General features: G+C 42.7%; 2 protein-coding genes across 13 annotated transcripts in view; both read right to left on the bottom strand.

Moving 5' to 3' along the window:
* NUP210L (nucleoporin 210 like) overlaps positions 1-20,218 on the bottom strand; it is an 87,616-nt gene extending 67,398 nt beyond the window's left edge. For 3 of the 5 annotated variants that reach the window (XM_049634925.1, XM_049634928.1, XM_049634927.1), the window contains exons 1-10: positions 19,979-20,218; positions 18,707-18,843; positions 10,310-10,459; positions 8,861-8,954; positions 8,140-8,290; positions 7,063-7,195; positions 5,791-5,949; positions 4,639-4,707; positions 3,494-3,600; positions 2,736-2,876 (exon numbers count right to left, since the gene is read on the bottom strand). In XM_049634925.1, coding sequence (XP_049490882.1) covers positions 2,736-2,876; positions 3,494-3,600; positions 4,639-4,707; positions 5,791-5,949; positions 7,063-7,195; positions 8,140-8,290; positions 8,861-8,954; positions 10,310-10,459; positions 18,707-18,843; positions 19,979-20,178 — 1,341 coding nt within the window. In that variant the 5' untranslated portion in view covers positions 20,179-20,218. Of the gene's footprint in view, positions 1-2,735; positions 2,877-3,493; positions 3,601-4,638; positions 4,708-5,790; positions 5,950-7,062; positions 7,196-8,139; positions 8,291-8,860; positions 8,955-10,309; positions 10,460-18,706; positions 18,844-19,569; positions 19,661-19,978 lie in introns of those variants that run through there. The other 2 variants (XM_049634926.1, XM_049634929.1) reach the window with 2 other exon arrangements.
* Positions 20,219-21,173: 955 nt separating this feature from the next.
* The window catches only part of TPM3 (tropomyosin 3), a 28,153-nt gene continuing 24,681 nt past the window's right edge, over positions 21,174-24,645 (bottom strand). For 5 of the 8 annotated variants that reach the window (XM_049634960.1, XM_049634958.1, XM_049634963.1 and 2 more), the window contains one exon: positions 21,174-22,528. In XM_049634960.1, coding sequence (XP_049490917.1) covers positions 22,446-22,528 — 83 coding nt within the window. In that variant the 3' untranslated portion in view covers positions 21,174-22,445. The other 3 variants (XM_049634968.1, XM_049634969.1, XM_049634970.1) reach the window with 1 other exon arrangement.

Raw genomic sequence — 24,645 nt, 5'->3', positions numbered from 1 at the left:
TTTTGGGACAGAGAGAGACAGAGCATGAACGGGGGAGGGGCAGAGAGAGAGGAAGACACAGAATCAGAAGCAGGCTCCAGGCTCTGAGCCATCAGCCCAGAGCCCGACGCGGGGCTCGAACTCACGGGCCATGAGATCGTGACCTGAGCTGAAGTCAGACGCTTAACCGACTGAGCCACCCAGGCGCCCCTCAAAAATAAACATTTAAAAAAATTAAAGTAATAAAAAAAAAGAAACCGTCAAATAAAAAGAATAAGTAAAAAATAAATAAAATTTCTCAATTAAAAAGAAGTTTTTGGGGCACCTCATTCAGTTGAGCAACTGATGCTCAGGTCATGATCCCAGGGTCATGGGATTCAGCTCCACATCTGCTCTGTGCTAAGCCTGGAGCCTGCTTAAGATTCTCTCTCTCTCTCTCCCTCTTCCCCCCTCCCATTCATGCTCTCTCGCTCTCTAAAATAAGTAGATAAATAAAAGGTCAAAAAAATAAATAAATGGAAAGTTTGCACGCCAAAATAAAAAGACCACAAACCAAGATATAGGCTAGAGATCACCCCCTTTGTGATCTCTGTCATGGAGGGCCCTATTAAAACCATATTAAGGAGTTTTAACTTTACCTTAAAACCAATGGGATGCCACCAAAGGAATTTAAACAGTAAACACACAATTTCTGTAGTTTTTAGAATATGGTTCCAGCTAGGGGTGATATCAGAGGTAGGAATACCCATTAAAAAACTGCTATACAGGGGTGCCTGGGTGGCTCAGTGGGTTAAGCGTCCGACTTTGGCTCAGCTCATGATCTCATGGCTTGTGAGTTCAAGCCCCACATCAGGCTCTCTGCTGTCAGCAAAGAGCCCACTTTAAGTCCTCTTACTCCTCCTCTCTCTGCCCCTCCTCCACTTGCACACGTGCTCAAGCATGCTCTCAAAAATAAACATTTTTTAAAAAGTTAAGAAAAGGGGTGCCTGGGTGGCTCAGTTGGTTGAGTGTCCGACTTCAGCTCAGGTCATGATCTCGTGGTCCATGAGTTCGAGCCCCGCGTCGGGCTCTGTGCTGACAGCTCAGAGCCTGGAGCCTGTTTCACATTCTGTGTCTCCCTCTCTCTGACCCTCCCCCATTCATGCTCTGTCTCTCTCTGTCTCAAAAATAAATAAACGTTAAAAAAAATTGTTAAAAAAATAAATAAAAAGTTAAGAAAGAAAAAAGAAACTGGGGTACTTGGGTGGCCCAGTGGGTTGAGCTCAGAGCCTGGAGCCTGCTTCGGATTCTCTGTCTCCCCCTCTCTCTCTGCCTCTCCCCTGCTCGTATTCTATCTCTCAAAAATAAATAAAACATTTAAAAAAATAAAAATTAGGGACGCCTGGGTGGCTCAGTCAGTTAGAGGTCCCACTTTGGCTCAGGTCATGATCTCACAGTTTGTGAGTTCGAGCCCTGCTTCGGGCTCTGTGCTGACAGCTCAGAGTCTGGAGCCTGCTTCCGATTCTGTGTCTCCCTCTCTCTCTGACCTTCCCTGGCTCACACTCTGTCTCTCTCTTTCTCAAAAATAAATAAACATTAAAAAAAAAATGTGAGGGGCTGCTGGCTACCTCAGTTGGTAGAGCATTCAACTCTTGATCTTGGGGTCATGATTTCAAGCCCTAGAGATTGCAAAAGGAAGGAAGAAAGAAGGAAAGAAGGAAGGAAGAAAATTGCTATGAAGGTCTAGGTGAAAATCACCATGGGAATAGTAAAAAATGGGTTGGGAGACATTCACAAGAATTGACATGGCATTCAACAGTGTACTGAATGTAGCAGGTGAGGGGGAAGGAAGAGTCAAGGGCCACTCGGGATCTGTCTTAAATAACCAGATGAAAGGATCTGTGAAGAACAAATAGGTTTGGGAGATGGAGATAAATTTGGCAGGCTGTTAAAAATCAGAAACTTAAAAATCAGAAATCTGGCATTATGTCATATAAAAATTAACCAAAAGAAAAAATGTACAAAGAAATTCAGTTATGGCATTTATAAGAATAAGAAATGGAAACAATGCAAAAAGTTCAAGGTTGGTGGCATAGTCAAATACACTGACGTATTAATCCTTTGGATTTTCAGAATAGAAAGTACTCTATGTGGATCTGACAACACAAAGAAATGTGCACATGAATATGTATTTTATTTTTATTTTTTATTTTATTTTAAGCAAACTTCACGCCCAGTACAGAGCCCAGCTGAGATCATGAGTTGGATGCTTAACTGAATGAGCCATTCAGGTACGCCCAAATAATTTTTTAAAGGAACCTCAAATGGTGAATGTATACACAATGACCAGAAATGCAAATATGAGCAATAACAAAAACTGCAACAGGAAATCTGTACAGGTATAAACTACCAAGTATACGGTTTATCGTCTTCTTTTTCATTTTTATTGAAAGATACAGGTGGAATATGCCACGTATCTGCTTGCAAATCAACAAGTCATCCAACCCTCATCAGGGTTCTCAGGATTTAAAGATTATCCTTTAAATTCCCACCTGGTAGGGGCGGCTGGGTGGCTCAGCAGGTTAAGCATCTAACTCTTGATTTTGGCTCAGCTCATGATCTCACGGTTCACGAGTTCGAGCCCCACGTCCAGCTCTAGGCTGAGAGTGTGAAGTCTACTTAGGATTCTCTCTCTCCCTCTCTGTCCCTCCCCTGCTCTCGCTCTCAAAAAATAAACTAATAAAAAATTTTTGAATTAAATAAAAATAAATTCCTACCTGGTAAATGATGGAAATCAGGGATGCATTTATCAGCACGACACCACTTTTCAGGGCTTTTACCACATGATAAGATCCATTCACCGTAGTGAGCTGCTCTTCAAAGTACTCCTGTAGGAACTGGAACATAATCCTGAGATTCTGAAAATTAGCCCAACAGCAATACGAAACTGGAGATGTTTTTTCACTAACTCCATCTTAACCCCAAAGCATTAAAAAAAGGTGTGGATATGCATTCTAGCGATAAATAAAAATAATACCTTTGCTCTGATCATGGAAAGTATCTCGTCATAGAAAGTCGGAAAGATGTAATTTTAAAATACTAATTTTTGAAAGATTCATTAATGGCAAGTGATCAGAAATAGAAAGAGTCAAACTTTATGCAAATTTGGGTATAATTTTTGCCATTCCATACGTTGACAGTTTTCAGGGAAAACAAAAGGGCGCTGAAACATGAGTGCCGCACTGCTGTCTGTGGCGCCACTGATCCTCGCCCCATGTCGCTGGGGGTGACCAACTCTAAGGGAGTCGGTGAATGAGACCCTCTCCACCTCTTTTCTAGAATTATCACTGAACTATATATTTTACTGCTGGTTTAGGATTTCTCAAGGACAGAACTATTTAATGACAACCATAAAGTAGTAACTTTAAAAGTAAAATCTGGAAGCAAAAGAAAAAAACCCTTCGTAGCCAGAAAGATGGCCCACTCAAGAAGTCATCCACAAGAGGGGCTAGAAAAATACAAAAAAGACACTCACATCTGAAATATAGACCTTCGTGCTGCTTTTATCAAACACTTCCACTGTAATGACATACACCTGTCCCACCTCTAGACTCCACCGGTCTCCAGGTTGGACTGTGAAATCTGTACACAAATCAAGAAACAAAGGTATCAGAAGAGGCCAACATTTTTCTACAATGAATTAAAAAATACAAACTTATACAAATGATTCAATGTCCAAAATTTGCTAACAGATGGACATGGTTTCCAAGGTTGACCTTTTGGTTCCCTCCATCAAGTTGTATAATAATTTGGAGTTCTAAAGATCCTGGCTTCACTTAGTTCAACTCAGGTATAAAGAAACACTCTCACTTATATCTGTATACCAAACAAACCACAATTTTGCTCATTCCTAATGTGTCAGGCAAGATTTCAGCTTCTTTACGTAATATTAGATTCATATGACCTAAGGACATTAGTATTCTTCTTTCTTTGTATAAAGTCTCTTTTCCAGGGGCGCCTGGGTGGCTCAGTCGGTTAAGCGTCCGACTTCAGCTCAGGTCACGATCTTGCGGTCCGTGAGTTCGAGCCCCGCGTCGGGCTCTGGGCTGATGGCTCAGGGCCTGGAGCCTGCTTCCAATTCTGTGTCTCCTTCTCTCTCTGGCCCTCCCCCCTTCATGCTCTGTCTCTCTCTGTCCCAAAAATAAATAAACGTCAAAAAAAATTTTTTTAAAAAAATAATAAAGTCTCTTTTCCTAACCCAATATTGTATCACATGCATCTTCCTATTTTTTCACCATCTGTTTCAAGATGCTTCACTCTTGCAGATAGCATGTAACCATCATAACAGTGTGAGAAAACATGTCAAAAGAAGTTTAAATTCGAAGGTTAAAGAGGTACTCTAAGGGTGCCAGGGTGGCTCAGTTGGTTGAGCATCCGACTCTTGATTTTGGCTCACGTCATGATCCCAGGGTTATGGGACCGAGCCCTGCATAGAGCTCCGTGCTGAGTGTGGAACCTGCTTGAGATTCTTTCTCTCCCCCTCTGCTCCTCCCACGCATGCACGTGCTCTCTCTCTCAAATAAAAATAATAATAATAAAAGCACTCTAGTTTCTAATGCACTCTTTCTAGTGAAATAGTTTAAGCTATTCATTTTTCTTAAAATTATTATCTAAAAATACCTAAAAATCCAGGCTCTACAACATATATGGTGCAATTTGGGAGTCCAGACACGGATCTCATATGGACATCTTAATTTCTTCTTAAGAAAATCATATGAACCAGAGTTGGGTGAAAAGACAGATGTGAACTACCAAAGAAAAAAATAAATGTACAAACAGAAACAAACAAAAATCCTATCTTTTATTATCTTTTGGAAAGCAGAAACTTAAATGTGTATACTTCTGAGAAAAGTCTGAGGGACGCAGTCATCACAGGAATCAAGTATTCTTGAATTTCAAATTTAAAGAAAATGGAATGATAGAAAAAAAATCATGGTCCATGCTTTTAATATTCATTTAGCTGCCAGGGCGCCTGGGTGGCTCAGCTGGTTGAGCATCTGACTATTGATTTCAGCTCAGGTCACGATCTCCTGTTGTGGATTTAAGCCCCACTTTGGGCTCTGTGCTGACAGCACAGAGCCTGCTTGGGATTCTCTCTCTCCCCCCTCTCTGTCCCTCCCCCACTCGTGCTTGCTCTCTCCCTCTCAAAATAAATATTTAAAAAATTAAAAAAGGGGCGCCTGGGTGGCTCAGTCGGTTGGGCGGCCGACTTCGGCTCGGGTCATGATCTCGCGGTGAGTTCGAGCCCCACGTCGGGCTCTGTGCTGACAGCTCAGAGCCTGGAGCCTGTTTCAGATTCTGTGTCTCCCTCTCTCTGACCCTCCCCCGTTCATGCTCTGTCTCTCTCTGTCTCAAAAATAAATAAACGTTAAAAAAAAAAATTAAAAAAGAATTACTCTCAATTTAACAAATATTAATTAAGCATCTACTGCAGAAAATACCATACCGTCTTTTCTCAATTATTCATGTGGAAATAGGAAAGAACAAATTAAGTAAAATTCACACAAGTTTCTTCAAGCTGTCTTCCTCCCATCTCCTAATTATAATTTAACTGAGGTTGCAAATAAGTACTGAAATCAACAGATCCCAAGTTCCAACTATTCTTTTCTCTACCTACCCTTTGTTAGAAATTATGATGATAATAATTCATAGTTCTTTGTTAAAAATAAAACTATACAAAATAAGTATAATTTTACCAAATTACTTTATCAAGGAACATGTCTAGTATGCTCAGGGAAACATAGATCAGCAGCTAAAACTTGAAAAGGATACTTTTATGGACAAAGACAAGGTTAGTTTGGCCCAGTTGGACAGCAGTCACTGTGGCTGTCTTCTCATCCAGTAATGCCACCTTCCCGGAAAGAGACCCATTAAATGCAATTCTGTGGTCTTGCATTTCCAGCGTGTAGTGTTCTAAGGGGAACTCCACCTCTGTAAGACATGAAAAATACATACAACAGCATATTGTTGGATTAGAAGAGGAAAATCAGGAAGCAGGCCTAAATAAGAGTATGATCTGCTTCTAATTTCCTTCCCACTATGATGAATTTCAACATTTAGCCATTTTGGGGGAGAATACTACATGAGTTAACTGTTGACCTTGCTTGCATTCTTAAAAACCAGTGAACTGAAAGTAGCAGGGAGGATCCCCACTAAGTAAGGAAAGGACTAATGCTAATGGATCCAATGCACACTTTATAAATTGAATGGGACTTCTGGGATCATTAGAGTGTTGAGTTTTCAGTTAATGAGCTGAGCTTCTCAAGAAACAACTTTCGTGGGGTGCCTGGATGGCTCAGTCAGTTAAGCGTCTGACTTTGGCTCAGGTCAGGATCTCACGGTCTGTGAGTTCGAGCCCTACATCAGGCTCTGTCCTGACAGCTCAGAGCCTGGAACCTGCTTCAGATTCTGTGTCTTCCTCTCTCTCTGCTCCTCCCCCATTAACACTCTGTCTCTCTCCCTCTCAAAAATAAATAGACATTTTTTTTAATTAAAAAAAAAAAAACTTTTGCAAAAATCATTCAAGTCCCTCTGGTAAAGTTTCCTCACTTGCCCTATTAAAACTAGTAACAGGGGCGCCTGGGTGGCTCAGTTGGTTAAGCATCTGACTTCGCTCAGGTCATGATCTCACGGTTTGTGAGTTTGAGCCCCATGTCAGGCTCTCTGCTGACAGTGTGGAGCCTGCTTGGGATTCTCTCTCCCTCCCTCCCTCCCTCTCTCTCTCTCTCTCTCTCTCTCTCTCTCTCTCCCCTACCCTGCTTGTGCTCTTATTCTCAAAAAAAAAAAAAGAAAGAAACTTAAAAAAAAAAAAAAACTAGTACCAGAATTCAGAAGCCCATAGGCACTGATGCTAAGCATTAGCCTGTTCAAGATATGGGGACCATCTCTATCCAATATTATCTCAGGTATAGCACTTTAGGAATACTTTATCACAAAATCTAAAAACACAAAGTATGTGTATACATAAGGTGGAGCTGCTTCTCTTACTGTCAGCAGGAAGGATTTGGGAAATGTTAAGTCTTAGGAAAAGATAAATCACCTTACCTGTCATTCTTCCCTGCACCATTTTTGCAACTCGGTATTTAATATATGCTCCTACTAAGAGATAAATATCATGGGATGGTATAAGAAATATATTCTCCAAAACCAGCAGACGTATCAATGCTGCTGCCACGTTCTAAAAGAGGAAGGAAAAAAACAGGTTCCATAGGCAAAATCATGAAGGTCATCTTCCTTGTTAAAAATTTACTTCTTACAAGTTTCTTTTAAAATATCTTATAGAGGGGCGCCAGGTGGCTCAGCTGCTTGAGCATCGGACTTTGGCTCAGGTCATGATCTCACAGTCCATGGGTTTGAGCCCTGCACTGGGCTCTGTGCTGACAGCTCAGAGCCTGGCATCTGCTTCAGATTGGTGTCTCCCTCTCTCTCTGCCCCTCCCCTGCTTGTGTTCCATCTCTCTCTCTCTAAAATAAATAAACATTTTAAAAATAATAAAATATCTTACAGATATTTAAAAATTCTTTCCTGGGGTGCCTAGGTGGCTCAGTTGGTTAAGTGCCTGACTCTTGATTTTGGCTCAGGTCATGATCTCACGGTTTTTGAGTTCAAGCCCCACACTGGGCTCTACACTGACAGTGCGGAACCTGCTTGGGATTCTCTGTCTCCCTCTCTCTCTCTGTCCCTACCCCGCTCACACACTTCTCAGAATAAATAAATAAACTTAAAAAAAATTTAAGAAAAAGAGACACCCAAATGACTGAGCAACTCAGGCACCCCTCAAATGACTTTTCAATTAAATGACCAATTACTGACCCAAATCCTATCAGATTAGAGGGCTTCCGCTATAGATAAATATAAGAAACAATTGCTTTCGGGGTGCTTGGGTGGCTCAATCAGTTAAGTGTCCTACTCTTGATTTCAGCTCCGGTCATGATCTCACGGGTTCATGGGATTGGGCTCTTCACTGACAGTGTGGAGACAGTTTGGGATTCTCTCTGTATATACCCCTCTCCAGCTTATGCTCTCTCTCTCAAAAATAAATAAACGTTAAAAAAAAAACCCAAACAATTATATTCCACGGGCAAGGTTCTTTAATCTAAGTTTATGGCACAAACTTTTTACCTTGTAGAATGGTTCAAAAATTCGAACTTTTACAACAGCAGCACCAGTTCTGATCCCAGACACCAAAATCATATCTCCTTGTTTCTCTTCTTTTTCCATCTCAGCTATATACACTGGGGGAGAGTATTCTGCTTCAGAGTATTTCAGAATCCTTAAGAGATAAAACAAAGTTTGTTTCTAGTGTAATCAAATAAGGAGTCATCTTCCAAAAGCCCCTAAGAGACTTTAAACAGTCTCTTCAAAGTCTATACAGTGTAAAAAAGTTTTAAATTGTGTTTTCCATAGGATTAGATAGAACAAAAGTATTTAATTTGCCTGTGGCTAACACTGTTGTGGGACTAACACCTGGGACTGTCTGAGAGCAATTTCTTAGCACTAAAGACAAAATTTCATACTATCATCCATTCACTCACTGTATTTCAGCATGTGCAGACAGCATGCTCAACAAAACCGCCAGAAGATACACCTGGTTCAAACAATTATATAGTCCTGAGCTCACGAGTTCCTCTGCAGCGGTTCAAATTAAATGATCATAAAATACCTATGCCCACACCATATGTCATTCTATCAAAGACATTTCCCCCTGGCAAATTTATCTGTTCCAAAAAAGCCCAGATGGCAGGATTATCAAAGTCCGTACAAGTGGTTGCTGCTCACTGTGCCACCCAAAGGCAAATGCCTCCTTCAAAGTCAGATGGTTTATGTTTGGTTTCAATGTTACCTAATTTTGCTAGACAATTCTTCTCTTGCTGATTCTTTATCCTGGGCAACGCTCCACTCAAACATCATCCCTGCCAAACTACTAAAAGTATTTCCTGTAGAGCAAGCCAAAAGCAGACAAGACAGAATCACATATTCAAAAATATTCAGGTATCTTTAACAAGAAAGAGAAATCTAACTTTAAAATTATTTTTAGGCCTCTTCCATTAACAAATAGAAGCACTATCAATAATGAATTAAAACACATATACCAGGAAGATCCCTACATGAACAAAAGTGCTGTTGCTACACAAATTTTCTGAATGTAGGAAGGACTCAAGTTGATCAACTTCTGGCTGACAAAAGTTATGCCACTTTTTCTGTTCCTTTCTACATAAAGGCCACCTTAAGGTCTACGTCAGGGTTGACAGGCATCCCCAACCCCCAGTCCCTCCAACATTTTATAAAAACTAGATTCCAAAATATTTATAATACATTCATTTTTCAGATTTAAAAAATTACTCTTACAAAAATGCATGGCAATAGGGGCACCGGGGTGGCTCAGTTGGTTAAGTGTCTGACCCTTGATTTCAGCTCAGATGATGATCTCACAGTCCTGGGATCAAGCCCTGTGTCAGGCTCTGTGCTGAGAGCCCAGAACCTTCTTGGAATTCTTTCTCTCCTTCTCTTTCTGCCCCACCCCATTCATGCTCTCTGTCTCAAAATGAATAATTTTTTAAAAAGTGTGGCAATAAATTTAAATATTTTAAATACCATATTATACATTAATATAGTATACTAGAAGCAATATAAAATCAGTTTCAAGAAAAATAAAATTATAAGACTTTTTCGTAGGTTTACACATAATTCCCGTAGCCTATAGAAAGTAGACTAATCAGGGGCGCCTGGGTGGCTCAGTCGGTTAAGCGTCCGACTTCAGCTCAGGTCACGATCTCGCGGTCCGTGAGTTCGAGCCCCGCGTCAGGCTCTGGGCTGATGGTTCAGAGCCTGGAGCCTGCTTCCGATTCTGTGTCTCCCTCTCTCTCTGCCCCTCCCCCGTTCATGCTCTGTCTCTCTCTGTCCCAAAAAATAAATAAACGTTAAAAAAAAAAAAAATTAAAAAAAAAAGAAAGTAGACTAATCAAAACAGAGCTAGTAATAAATTCCAAAAAAAAAAAGAAAAATTATATATTCTTAATGGCTGACCTAGGCACCACTAGCAGAAGCTCAGTGGCAGAATCTGGACTGTTAAAAAACTTCTGAGATAACCAATAATTAAATAAGCAGAAACATTTTATGAAAGTATGTAGCAAATACATTGAACCACACTCACGGGCATGAGCTTCACATAAAAAATAAATACGATTTCTAATCTCCTTTTATGTCTCAAGTTGCTTTTTTCCAAGTGCCAAACACGATGAAGTATTACATTATTTTAGGTAATTTTCTTGACTCCTCTGAAGTCCTTTACCTTCCGCATCCAATGCCCTCACCATCAGTTCCAGTGGTGAATCATCTACGTAGAGCTCCCGGGTTCGAGATATAATTTCAATGCTGTGAATCACATCAACCTTAACATCGCAGCGCAGTTCGTGGTCAGTCACTATGATGAACCCAAAAACTGAGAATTTAATTCAATAGGTCATGAACCTATTCAATGTCTCAAACACACAAAGGCTTATTCTATATTATAAAGAAGAAAGGCTATAACAGTTGCTTTCAACCTGTGGAAGAAAAGAACACAATGAAAAAATACAAAAGCCACTATTTATAAGAGACAATAGACCAACAGTAGTTCTCAAATACTGATCTATAATGATGTTTCCATTCAGTCATGGAAAAATGAAAAAGTACGAATTTTAACATAGTGAGTAATAAAATTACATGCATTCACTTTAAAGGAATATAGTTTAGTGGCACTTGGCTGGCCCGGTCATTGGAGCATGTGACTCTTGACCTTGGGGTTGTGAGTTTGAGCCCCATGTTGGGTGTAAGAAATTATTTAAAAATAAAATCTTTAAAAAAATAAAATATAAAATAAAATAAAGGAATATACTTTATTATTATATTCTACCTGAGCTCTGAAGTATTAAAATTTTTAATGAAATCATGGTAATAGATTTCTTTAATGTATTTATTTAGGAAAGTAAAAGGGTGACAACCATATGTCCTGCCAATAAATTTCTCTATTTCTAGTGTTTTTTTTCTAGACTATGAGGTTAAAAAGCCTGGAAACAATATATTAGACCCAACCACAGTTCCAGTCAATATAGCCATAATGAAATTCAGAAACACGAATAGAAACAGTACAGAATGAATTGAGAACGAAACAAAAATTATTTTGTACGATCTTTTAACAATATTCCCACCTCTCATATTTACCATGTGTTAGAGAACTGCCTACATAGCTCCCTCATTCTGCTGCTTTAACTCTACATTTTTAGTTTCGGCTTTATCTACAAGAAACAAAAAGCAAAGTAACTACCACTGCAATACCCAAAATTACCAACGGACATCACGGGTAAACTCTGTCCCTAGTTGTGGATCTGCTTTTACGGAATTTTTAAATCAAAGGGAAATGTTTCTTAGGTAACACAGGCAAGTGCCCTTCAAAACAGCCCCAGGAGCATCAAAATATGCTACTTCAGGCAAAGCTAGCCTTCCTTTCATGAGAAATACAAAACTTGATTTAATCACACCAAAACTACTTTATATTTACACCGAAGTTCAGTAAATAAGTAAATATACTGTAGATAGTGAGTGGCAGGTTTCTCACTAGCAAAGAAATTATGCTGTGGTACAGGATTAGAACCAAAGATATCAATAACTCACGTTTGAGTTTATATGCAGATAAATGGATACAGAAGTAAACAGATCTATGTATATATGTGGGTTAGTGTATATACATATATTTCCTAGCACTGTCCCCTGAGAGGGTTTAGAAACTATGACACTACAGTAGCAACCAGTACATTAGCACCGAGATCTTGGTTTCTAAATACAATTCTCTAACAAAAAGAACCAGAACTTCCTCAGGAAATGGCTGGTCAGGGAAAATACAAGATGAGCCTGGCTCATCTTATGGTGCTAAAAAGTAAGGAAGTACTAAAACTAATTATTTAATTAAGATTGGGCAAGCCCAAAGGACATTGGAGTCAATCTGACAGAGTTCCCAGTGGCCAAAGCCAGAAAAAGAAGTAACGAAATAAATTATGATAATATTGGATTATAAACCAAAAATAAATTTCCATGAGTCAATACTTATATAAATAATGAATGAACGAATGGGAACTCGTTTGTAAGATGTAGGTTATTTTCCTTACAGAAGAATGCTATTAAAGTGTGGAAAGGATGAGGGAAATAGAAAATCCCCATCAGGGGTGCCTGGGTGGCTCAGTTGGTTAAGCATCTGACTTTGGCTCAGGTCATGATCTCATAGTTCGTGAGTTCAAGTCCCACATCAGGCTCCAAGCTGACATCGCAGGCCTGCGTGGGATTCTCTCTCTCCCTTTCTCTCTCTGCTCTTCTCCCACTGTGCGCTCGCTCTCTCTCAAAATAAATAAATAAAGTTCATTTGATTAAGCATCTGACTTTGGCTCAGGTCATATCTCAAAGTGCGTGAGTTCGGGCCCCACGTCTCTCTCTCAAAAATAAATGTTAAAAAAACTTTTTAAAAAATAAATTAATGCGTGAAACTTTAAAAACAAACAAGATATATCAAAGCTTCTCTCAAGTATTTATTAGTTACTATGGTGGTTTTAATAACTTCCACAAATTCTTTGACACTCCTCCCTCTAGGAGGTGAAGCTTAATTTCTTTTCTTTTGAATGTGGACCAAACTTAGTGATGATTTTTAATGAATAGCATATGGAAAGTTACTTATTGTAACTTTACAGTGGAGAAATCTGACAGGCACTACCTTTAATCAAGCGATCAAGCTTAATATCACTAGTGATAAATCATGTTGATACCATGTACACCCTGACATAATGCATTGGAAGGGCTCTTTGCTTCTGTTGTTTTCCTCCTAAAAATCTATAAGCCAATCTAATCATGAAAAAAATATCAAATAAATCCAAACTGAAAGACATTCTACAAATACTAATACTCTTTAAAAGTGCCAATGTCATGAAAGACAAAGAAAGTATGAGAAACTATCACAGGTCACAGGAGACAAAGGAAACATGACAACTTAGTTTAGTAATGCGGTGTCTTAAATCCTAGAGCAAAAAAAGTACATTACATAGAACATTAAAGAAAACTGGGTGAAGGGTATAGAGGAACTCTTTGTACATCTTTGCATGGATTCTATAAATCTAAAATTATTTTACGGGTGCTCTCGGTGGCTCAGTCAGTTGAGTGTCCCACTCTTGATTTCAGCTCATCATCTCATGGTTTGTGGCACTGAGCCCCATAGTTGGGCTCTGCCCTGAGTGTGGAACCTGCTTGGGATTCTCTCTCCCTGCCCCTCTCCCACTCACACTCTCTGTCTCTCTCTTAAAATAAATAAGCAGACATTTAAAAATAAACTAAAACTGGGGTGCACCTGGGTGGCTCAGTCGGTTGAGCGTCCGACTTCGGCTCAGGTCATGATGTCAAAACTCCTGAGTTTGAGCCCCGCGTCGGGTTCTGTGCTGACAGCTTGGAGCCTGGAGCCTGCTTCGGATTCTGTGTCTCCCTCTCTCTCTGCCCCTAACCCACTCGCATTCTCTCTCAAAAATGAATAAACATTAAGAAAAGTTTAACTAAATAAATAAACTAAAATTATTTTTAAAAACTTAATTGATTAATCTTTTACCTAATATTTAATTGAAAAGATCTGATGTTAAAAGAATTGAAGACCAAGATATGGGACCTATGATCAAAGCAGAAATGTCATGGGATCTGCTGGTAAAAACACACCATTAAGGAAGTGTTCCAAGGACAGCAAAGGAAAGAAGGTGACCTTAGGTAATATACATTAGATAATTAAGCACTGCATAATCTAGCACTAATTAAATGGGTAATTAAATACTTTTCTTCCGTGGAGAAATACGTAGGGAAATGGTAGGTCCAAAGCAGTGTGACCGTACATAAAATATATGAAAGGCCTTATGCACACAATGACTACCCATCTGACTACTTCTATAGGAGAAAGCTTTTCAATACCTGGCCACTGACCATAAAGAAAAAGAAATTACCCTGTATGATTTATGGATAAATTTAGAGAGATTAAGAGAAATATCATACCTTCAACTTACCTCTTTTAAATATAAAAAGAAATGAGTAACTTTTTTAGATAATATAATGAATATTCTTATCTACATGTCCATATTACGTCAGGTACACACAGGAGTAAGGTAATAATGAAAGAAAAACAAATGAGATAGAAAGAAGAATTGACCCAGGGAGATGAAGGAGAAAGAAAAAAATAAGAGAATGAAGCCAGTATTCAAGAACCAAAGGGATGCAGAGCCAGGAACAAAAAAAGGAGTTGGGGCACCTGGGTGACTCAGTCGATTAAACGTCTGACTCTTGTTTTTAGTTCAGGTCCTGATCCCACAGTTCATGAGTTCAAGCCTCACATCAGGCTCTGTGCTGACAGCATGGAGTCTGCTTAGGATTCTCTGTCTCCCTCTCTCTCTGCTCCTCCTGTGCTTGTGCTCTCTCTCTCTCAAAATAAATAAACTTAAAAAAAAAAAAAAAAAAGAGGGAGCAGAAACGGTAAATATTTCCTGCCTTGACTTTCATATTCATCCCAGCTCCCCAATCAATTCCTCTTGATTATACAATTATAATCCACTGCAGCAACTAATCAACTAGTAAGTTGATTAGTTTACAGAATACCAACACGCTGAGCATAGCACAAAAAGTACTGCTCACCCTATATTCTCTACCCACACCAAAATCATCCAGTTGTCTGACCCTTTCTTTATCCTCCAAGTAAGCTAAAATCATGCCTTCATCTTCAAACTCCTCTAGTTGTCCTTTACCTAAGGTTAAAAATCTAGATTTCCCACGAGAAAATGGCATATTCATATATTCAGACGGCCTCTGAAGGATACAGAAAAGTGGCTGCCTCTTGAACAAATGACATCAGAGGCTTACTTTTCACTATATAACTTTGTATATTCTTTGAAGGTTTTACCAAATGGAGGTAGCACCCAGTCAAAACAGAACAAAAATCAAAAGAAATCTAGCACTCTTACCAAATAAAACACGCCCACCCACCTCAAGTCTCTTACCTCTACCCATCATCTCTGTCCTAGCCACTAATTTGCTTTACTACAGTGTCAACAAAAACATAAAATTCTAAGCACCTAAACATGAATGAACAATCTCTCTTAGGCATATACTTTTCTTCCACAATGTCCTCTCCTTCTTCTGCCTCCCCCATTCAGAGTGCTCTTTTCCTCTCACAGGAGAACGTACCTGGTAGGACACTGAGAATAGCATTTATCATTGAGCATTTTGTCATCTATGTACACAACTGTATCAAATTTGGGAAAACTGATTTAAAAGATACTTAACTTTGGAATATATACAAGTCAGATAAAATTAAGGTGAGAGCCAGATTTGACATTTTTCCTAGCAACTGTGTAAACGAATCTTTTGATATCAGAATGAATTCACAGAGTTAAGAGTAATGACATTAAAAATTGCTTATGTAAGGGTCACCTGAGTGGCTCAGTTGGTTAAGTGTCTGACTTCGGCTCAGGTCATGATCTCATGGTTCGTGAGTTCAAGCCCCATGTTGGGCTCTGCACTGGTGGTGCGGAGCCTGCTTGGTATTCTCTCTCTCCCTCTCTTTCTGCCCCTTCCCCACTTGCTCTTTCTCTCTCTCAAAATAAATAAACAAACTTTTAAAAAAATTGCTTATGTGACCAAAACAATTCTTTTCTGACCATGGGATCCTTCTTTATCCATTTGCAGCTGCCTTGCATGACATATTCCTCAAAGATCCTCATCTTTGAGAATCCTCATAACCATATTTCACTGATTCTAAGGCACTCCTTTTTTGATATTTTAACATCTCTGAAATTGAGATTTTTAAAAAAATTTTTTTAACATTTATTTATTTTTGAGACAGAGAGAGAGCATGAACAGGGGAGGGTCAGAGAAAGAGGGAGACACAGAATCTGAAACAGGTTCCAGGCTCTGAGCTGTCAGCACAGAGCCCGATGCAGGGCTCGAACCCACAGACCGCGAGATCATGACCTGAGCCAAAGTCGGACGCTTAACCGACTGAGCCACCCAGGCGCCCCTGAAATTGAGATTTTTATAACTGATGACATGTTATAATTGGTGTCAGCCAGTCATGACACAGTTGTCATTGATTCCCTATGTGAAAACATTAAAAGTTTTCATCAAAACTTGTAGAATGGGTATTAGTAGTAGGAAGAAAAGCTGGTGCCAATGGCAGTACACTCTTTAATCCCCTGGGAATCAACTGGTTAAGGAGATGGGATAAGAAAGGTGGTAACTCAGATGTACTAGGCACTTTTCCATAACTGGAGACAAAAAAAAAAAAAAAAAAAAAAAAAGATCAGTTCCATGTAAGTGCAAAGCTAACTTAAGAGGCCAATATTAAAGCTTTCAGGTGTTGTGGGTTTTTTAAAAGTTTTACTTATTTAAGTAATCTCTACTCCCAATGTGGGTCTTGAACTCACAACCACAAGATCAAGAGTCACACTCTCTTGGGGCACCTGGCTGGCTCGGTTGGTGGAGCATGCAACTCAGTGTTATGAGTTCCGGTCCCATGCTGGGTATAGAGATAACTTAAAAATAAAATCTTAAGGGAAAAAAAAAAAAAAGAGTTGCATGCTCTTCCAACTGAGCCAGTCATGTGCCCCAGCTTTTAAGTGTTACTGTTTTTAATTGATTCTTTTAAGAAATACTTCATCCCCAGCAGTCTTCATGGCACAGATGATATTGTGGGGACAAACACAGAGGTTGAAGATATCCGGCCAAAAAGTGTTACATCTGAGGCAGAAATGTTAAAATAGTTTTAGAAACATCTTAAGCAGGGGGCCCCTGGATGGCTAGGTCAGTTGAGCATCTGACTTTGGCTCAGGTCATATCTCGAGGTTCATGCTCACTGCTGTCAGCCTGTCAGTGAGGAACCTGCATCTGAGCCTCTGTCCCCCTCTCTCTGCCCCTCCCCTGCTTGCACTCTCTCAAAAATAAATAAAACATTTTTAAAAATCTATTAAAAAAAGAAATATTTTAACCAGTCTATTTTATTTATATTTTCCTTTTTATTAGGCATAATAGTGATACATAATAAAAATAACAATCTAATTAAGTCAGTCAGAGTTCTTCCACAGGCATAAAGTAGAAATTCTAGGTGAAGAAAAGCACGGTTTAGTTGGCAATGTTTTTCTTAGTGGTATATTTAAAAAAACAGGTTTCTAATAGACAGCATCTTCAATCACATGAAATATGATATGCCAAACGATGTGAACTTCTTTTTTTTTTTTTTTAATGTTTATTTATTTTTGAGACAGAGAGAGACACAGCATGAGCAGGGAAGGGGCAGAGAGAGAGGGAGACACAGAATGTGAAGCAGGCTCCAGGCTCTGAGCTGTCAGCACAGAGCTCAACGTGGGGCTCGAACTCACGAACTGTGGGATCATGACCTGAGCCGAAGTCGGACGCTTAACCAACTGAGCCACCCAGGCGCCCCGTGAACTTCTCTTTAATAACACAGTACAGACATACACTTATCAAAATACTTTAAAACTATACAGATATTTCTGGCCTATCATTATAGCAATGAAGTGCCAGAAACTCTAGGCTGCAAAAAGCCTTGCTTTGATTTGGGGTACAAATAGCACTTCTCCAGCCGCTCTGGTCTAAAACAGAATGGTGCAGTGCCTCCCAAACTTTAGTGTGCATGAGAATCACTGGAGAGGTTGTTAATTCCCTGGGTTCACCCCTGAGATTCTAATTCAGCAGATCTAAACTGGGGTCTAAGAATTTATACCTCTTTTCCTTTTTTTTAACGATTTCATTGTTTTTTTCCAAGTTTATGTATTTTGAGAGAGCGAGCACGTGCAGGGGAGGAGAGAGAGAGGGAGAGAGGGGGAGAAGGAGAGGGGGGGAGAAGGAGAGGGGGGGAGAAGGAGAGGGGGGAGAGAAGGGGAGAGAGAGGGGGAGAGAGAGACAGAGGGGGGGAGAGAGAGAGAGAGAGAGAAAGAGAGAGAGAGAGAGAGAGAGAGAGAGAGAGAGAGAATATCCCAAGCAGGTTCCACGCTGTCAGCGCAGAGCCCAACTTGGGGCTCAAACTCACAAACTGTGAGAGCATGACCTGAGCTGAAACCAAGAGCAGGACGCTTAACCGACTGAGACACCCAGACGCTCCATTTTTTTTTTTTTTTTTTTTTTTAAGATTTTATTCTTAACTAATCTCTACTCTACATCAATCGTGGGACAACCCACGATCAAGAGTCCTACGCTCCACTGACTGAACCAGCCCGGCACCCCAAGGACTTACCCTTCTAACAACATTCCAGGCGATACTGATGATGCCAATGGCACAGGTTCGCAGACCACACTGAGAAGCACTTGTTTTCATACTACCTTTTGCCTCATTCAAGACCCACCTCAGACCTTAACACAATCACGCTAGTTCCAATTAGTAATTCCTTCCTTTATTGATTCAAATAACTACGGTTTCCACTCTGTATCAGGCACCATGCCAGGTGCTAGATTAAAAAAAAAAAAAAAAAAAAAGTCACAGAATAGGATGCCACGATAAGGGTTTACACTGCAGAATGCTTTTTTCTATTTTCTATTTGAAGCGCCATCTGTATTAATCATGTATAAAAGATATCAGATTATTCTACTCCAGACGAACAATTTCATAATGTGTTTTCTCTCAACGTACCTATCTCTCGAGCAAGAATAATACTGCTGAGGCGTATCGGTTGGGAAGATTCAGCAATGAGCACAGCTTTTTGGGAACATAAGGTGCCATTTTCATATAAAGGCTCAACGGTTACTGCGTCATGATGGGTAGAATGCCTGCCAGAATAAAATACTTAAGGGTTGGAGATAAGAATGTGGGTTAAAATGAACTTTTAGCAGAACACAGATTCTTACAGTTTTCCCATGTCACGTTTAATCAGGTGCATGTAAATGACACTTTAAAATAGGAACCATGTTCAGAGACACAAGATTTCAGTGAGAGACTGATGAGAACCTTCCCCAAAGATCCCCTGTGCAAAGTTACACAAGTATTATGTTCCTCCGTCAATATTTCAAGTAAGATTGTTACAGGGGCGCCTGGGTGGCTCAGTCAGTTGGGCCCCCGACTCTTGATCTGGGGACAGGTCATGACCCCAGGTTCATGGGTTTCTTGCCTTGCCACGAACTCTGCACTGACAGTGTGGAGCCCGCTTGAGACCTTCTCTCTCCGTCTCTCAGTGTCTCCCCCACTCTCTCCCCTCCCCCGCTGTCTCTCTCTAAATAAAATTTAAAAACAAAATAAAAGAAGATTGCCATAGTGTCCCCCCGGTCTGTAAACACACTGATGTGTGCCCAATAACGAGAGGCGGAGATTTCTCCTGCTCTGAGCAATGTGTTTCGGTCCAATGTAAACGGGCTGCTGAGGTAGAAAGGCCGCCTAACTGAGGAGGTCGGAGTCCAACTCCAACAACAGCAACAAAAAACGAAACGAAACGAAACCCAACGAAGCCAAGACCCAGAAACCTCCTCTTGGGGCGCTGATGCCGAGCTTCCCTGCCTCACCCTCGACGAGGCCGCGAAGGCCCCGGGCCGCCGAGCGGGAGGTGAGCGGCGTCCACGGCGCAGACCCCGGCGCCGCTCAGGCCGCAGCGGCGCCCGGACACGTCCGCGAGGCTCTCGCACCCGGCGACGTCGCGGCCGCCCAGCCCCCGCGCGGCTAGTCGCCCCTGAAAACACGCCGTCGCACAGGGGGCGGTCCTGGCCACCCAGCGGGGCCCTCCTCCCGTCCCCCAAGTTCCCCCTTCTGCCGGCGCGGAACACAGTAACGCAGTGGCGCACGGGGATCCCTCGCGGAGCGAGAGCCGCCCGGGGCGAGTGGCCGGGGCCCCCCCACCGCAGGCGCCCCGCTCCCAGGAAGTCGTCCCCGGGCCCGGCGGCAGGGCCCCCACAGGAAGCCCGCGCACCCCCTCACCAGGTGTAGCAGCCCCGCTGCGCCTCCAGCAGGAAGGGCACGCGGCCCGGCTCCCGGCCGAAGGGGAGCAACACCTGCGGCACGTTGAGCTTGTTGGCCAGGGTCCCAAGCAGACACTGAAGCAGCAGCGCGACGCGGGGCGTGGGCCGGCCGACAAACGGCCGGCTCCGTCGGGGCCTCGAGGCCCCGGAGTCCGTCATGGCGACCGCCGCTTCCGCGCCTCAGCTCGACTGAGGCCGCGGCCCGCCGGCGCCGGCCAATCCGCGGGCGCGACACCACAGGGGGCGGTGCCTCCTCCCGGCCGGGAATTGTGGGAGCGCTAGGGAGGGGCACGTGGCAACGGGAGGCGGGAAGCCTGCCACGTGCTCGGGGGGGGGGGGGGGGGGGCAAGTTCCCTAAATTTTGGCCGCAAAGAAAGGAGCAAAATGTCGAGGAAGGGCTAACTTCTCCCAGTTTAATTTCTTCCGTTGCCTACCTTGTGTTCGGCTCCTAGCAGAAAAAAGTTTTGGTGGGTTTTTTTTGGCCGTAATTTCCAGGTAGCATTGGTCGGTGCCTATAAATGGAAAAAAATTTGCAGTCTCTGGCATAAACAGCTGACTTTGTCAAGGGAGCTGTGTCTTTTTTACTAGGAGTCGGACTCGTGTCCAGCCTCAAGGCCAGAGTGCAGTAAATGCTAGGCCCCGGCGACCACAAGGCTCAGGTCGTCCACGTGCACAGCCGGTCTCTCAGCAAACACTCCTGGTTAAACTAACCTGTGCTCTCCAAATACCCGACGGACTACCGGCTCAAAGGCTGTCACAGGGCAGCGTGTGAACAGTGTTGAAGTGATTTAAGGAGCACCGAGCCTAATAAATCCGTGGTTTGGAACCAGTACAGTTGTGAAGGAAAAGCCCTGAATGCGCCAGTGCTAACTTAACCTAGAAGAGGCCTTGCATATAACTATTATTTCTGATGTTCACATTTACCCTGATAATACACGTTATCTCTATTTTACAACTTATTTCTATCAGTACATAGAAGTAAGAATCTGAGCTGAGTTTCGAATCCAGTTTTGGTGGTCTGCTTCCAAAGCGTGTGTTCTCTAGGAGATCCTGTTGCCACCACCCACAAAGATCTGATTTTTACCTCAAACCTCATAGTTCCTGTGGAGAAAGCGCATTTGGATTAGTAAATAAAAGTCAAGGAGGTCTGAGAATTGGAGGGACTGGTTCTTTATTTCAAAAAGACAGTTGTCAATTTTCAGTATCAAAACAGTTGCACTATTGGTTTCTTTCTCTCAATCGGCCCCGGAGAGAGCACACCAAAGGACAGTGCATTGTAAGCCAAGAAGCTGCCGGATGCACACCTAACAGACCTCACGGAAACCTCACCGAAAGGGGGGATTGGGCAGGGAAAGAAACTTTTAAAAGATCAGCACACCGTCAGCCCACAGACTGTACAGTTCTCAGCCTGACAGAGTGGCCAAGGTGCCCCAACCCTAAAGAAGCAAAGTTTCAAAATAATATAAAATTTAAAAACGGTTTTGTACGTAAGCTATTCAAGATTTCTCCAGCACTAACACAAAGCACAATGACGTGGCACTTTTAGAGACAGCAGCTTCAGTCCCAGAGAAGGGTGACGAGATAAGTTTGTTTCATGTGGCTAAATCAGTGGCAAACACGTAATTTTCTTTTCTTCTTTCAAGGAGGCAGGAGAGCAAATAAGTGGTCACCTCAACATCAAGGGGACATGATCCATTCTGTGAGCGGTTAGGAGAGAGAGGGGTGAGGATAGGACAAGGATTTGGTCTCAGACAGAGGTCTCACACCTTAATTTGTTTGGTCACTTCTGATGAAAAGAAATTAAAGTTGCTCAAAGATACCTTAAAGCTGAAACCCTGAGCCACACTTTTTTGGCTAACTCCTCCTGGAATCACCTTTCTAATTTGGCCGGTACTTTGGACAGAGCAACGAAGCTTCCCAGAGTGGGTACCTTTCGGGGCTCTGGCCCTCAGTAGGCAGGCAGGCCTTGCCGCTCTCCCTCCTCTGCAGAGAGAGCAGTGTGCGTTAGGCTGAAAAGTTAACTTTCCAAACCTTCCAAGTGAGGAAGGACTAAGACTGCTGCTTCAGAACTGTGGAATTATTAGGAATGTTTTACAAATGGGTCGCTACAGCAACAACAAAAAAAGGTAATTACAAAATGTGTACATCACAACATGCTTGTAAAGACACTTTGCATTGTGCTCACATTCCCTTAAACGTTGTTCCCAAAGGTGCTCGGCCTCAAGCCCGACTGGAATCTCAGGGGAGAGGCAGAGACAGTTTGGCGAAAAAGATACAGGGGTTGGGGTGGGAGAGGCGGCAAAAAGGAGAAAGCGGACTTCCAGTTAAAGATCAGCCCTCAGTTTCCAGGCCAGCTTCGGGCAGGCTGGCCTCAGGCGGAGTCAGGGTCAGGGGGAGGAGCAGCGGCAGGGCGGGACTGGGGTGCTCTACATCTCATTCAGGTCAAGCAGAGTCTGGTCCAGCATCCTTTGTGTACAGAGGTGCTCCTCTTTGGTGCATTTCAGCTTATCTAATGGGTGTAAAGGAGAGACGTTACTAGAACTAGAAGTAAAGGTCAAGGTCTGCCCACCGTGAGAATCGCTCCTGCTGCAGGAAGGCTGCAGACTACCAAAGCACCGCCTTCCCGGCGCCAGGCCTGAGCCACTGCACCACCCGCTTCTGCAGGGACTCTGGCGTGCCCCCTGGAGTTGCAGGTGTGGCTATACCTCTGGGGGAAGGGGCTGGGGACCTATCAGTCATTTCCTCCCATAGCCACACCCACCAAGGCTTTCAGTTTGCAGTCCCCAAAGGAGGCAGCCTTAAGCATCAGCCATTCTTTCTTCGGGGCTTTGCCCGTAGGATGGTACTTATTTGACATGGTTCCGGGCATGTTTCCACCAGTAAAAACATCAGAGTCTCACCCTGAGAATACAAGATCTTCATGCGCTATAAGCTTCCTCCAAAATGGAAAGGAGAGGAACAACTGGTGGGATGAATGAAAGACCCCCAGAGCCTATCACAGAGCCCCTGAAGCCAAGAACACTACCAAACGTAAGCAAACCTCAACGGAGGTTTGTGGAGAGCTACGGCTCACAACTAGCTTCCGACAGCTACTTACAATTAAACATAAAACCAGCAAAAAGAAACAAGAAGGAAAACGTCAGGAAAAAAAAGCAGCAGCTGAACACCTAGCAAGCAAAACCACAGATCTGTTGATGGCCCGCACCCCTTCCTCTCCCTCCCCTTCTGTCCACCGGCTCAGAAGGGCCCATCTCTGGGCCTGCAGATGAAGCAATCACGACATCTTGTCCAACCAGTCCTTTTATTGTTAGAAAACATCCATGCCAAGGGGAACACAGCTTACAGTCGGCACACAGGGAAAGAGCAGCAAGTAAGGGTGGAAACCAGAAAACTCTCCCAGGTTCCCTTGCTCTGTTCTCGCGGGCTCCTCCCTCCTTCATCCATTATCTCTTGAAAAGGGATGGAAACACTATCAACTGTTCTCACTACACAGCGGTGGGGAAGTCAGGAATACTCTCACTGCCCCAATTAAAAAGCAATTTGCTTAGGGCAAAACTGCCTTTCAAAAAAACAATCAGCTTTTTGCTGGGGTCCAGGTCAGTGGTGTGAGCCGTAAGCTCAGCTTAATGGGCAGAGGGAGCCCTGCCCATCAGCCACACAGATCACGCAGCGTTAGCTTCAGCTCGCTAGAGAGCACTCGGTTTCGCTCAAGTTGGCTGTAGAGGCGCTCTGCAGCAGCAACAGAGAGGCGAGGAAACAAGAGAAGAGGAAACAGGAGGAGAAAGAGAAAAAGGATGTTAGTGGAATACCAGAAATAAATCCCGAAACCTCTGACTAGCCGGTACACATCACAAGCATCTGTGGATGCGAGGAGGACTCAGACACAGGGCAGTGAGACGCAGGCGGGCAGTGCGAGGACCAACAGAGGAATAAGATAATCCAAGCTCACAAGTTGCAAGCACAACGCTTTAAGAAGGAAAAATCTATCTATTTCACAAAGGTATTTACTCCTTGGGTTGCAAAACAGACGAGGGACCCAGGGCAAAGGAAGGAGCACAGCTGGCTTACAAGAATTATATTTACAACAGTCAGGGTTTGAAAGGAACTCAGGTAAAAAGTTGGTACATTTTTCTGTAAAAGCATTCGATCCAGCATTGTGAGTGATAAATTGGGATCAATATCCCTACATCCATTCAATCCTACTCCCTCATGCTTCTTGTTATAGGCGCTCAGTGGTAAACCCAGCATAGGAGCCTATCCAATCAAAACCCCACCTCCCCTTTTCTAAAAGAACCCAATCCGGGGGCGCCTGGGTGGCTCACTCAGTTGAGCGTCCGACTTCGGCTCAGGTCGTGATCTCACAGTTCGTGGGTTCGAGTCCCCCATCGGGTTCTGTGCTGACAGCTCAGAGCTTGGAGCCTCCTGCAGATTCTGTGTCTCCCTCTCTCTCTCTGCCCCTCCCCCCCTTATTCTCTCTCTCTCTCTCAAAAATAAATATTTTAAAAATTTCTTCAAAAAAAGGACATTTGGGGCGACTGGGTGGCCTAGTCGGTTGAGCATCTGACTTCGGCTCAGGTCACGATCTCGCGGTTCCTAGGTTCGAGCCCCATGTCAGGCTCTGTGCTG

This window comes from Panthera uncia, chromosome F1, assembly GCF_023721935.1.
Source record: "Panthera uncia isolate 11264 chromosome F1, Puncia_PCG_1.0, whole genome shotgun sequence".
In the NCBI taxonomy this organism is placed as follows: domain Eukaryota; kingdom Metazoa; phylum Chordata; class Mammalia; order Carnivora; family Felidae; genus Panthera; species Panthera uncia.
Note: the sequence above shows the minus strand (reverse complement) of the source record. Positions and strands in the feature narration are given on the sequence as shown.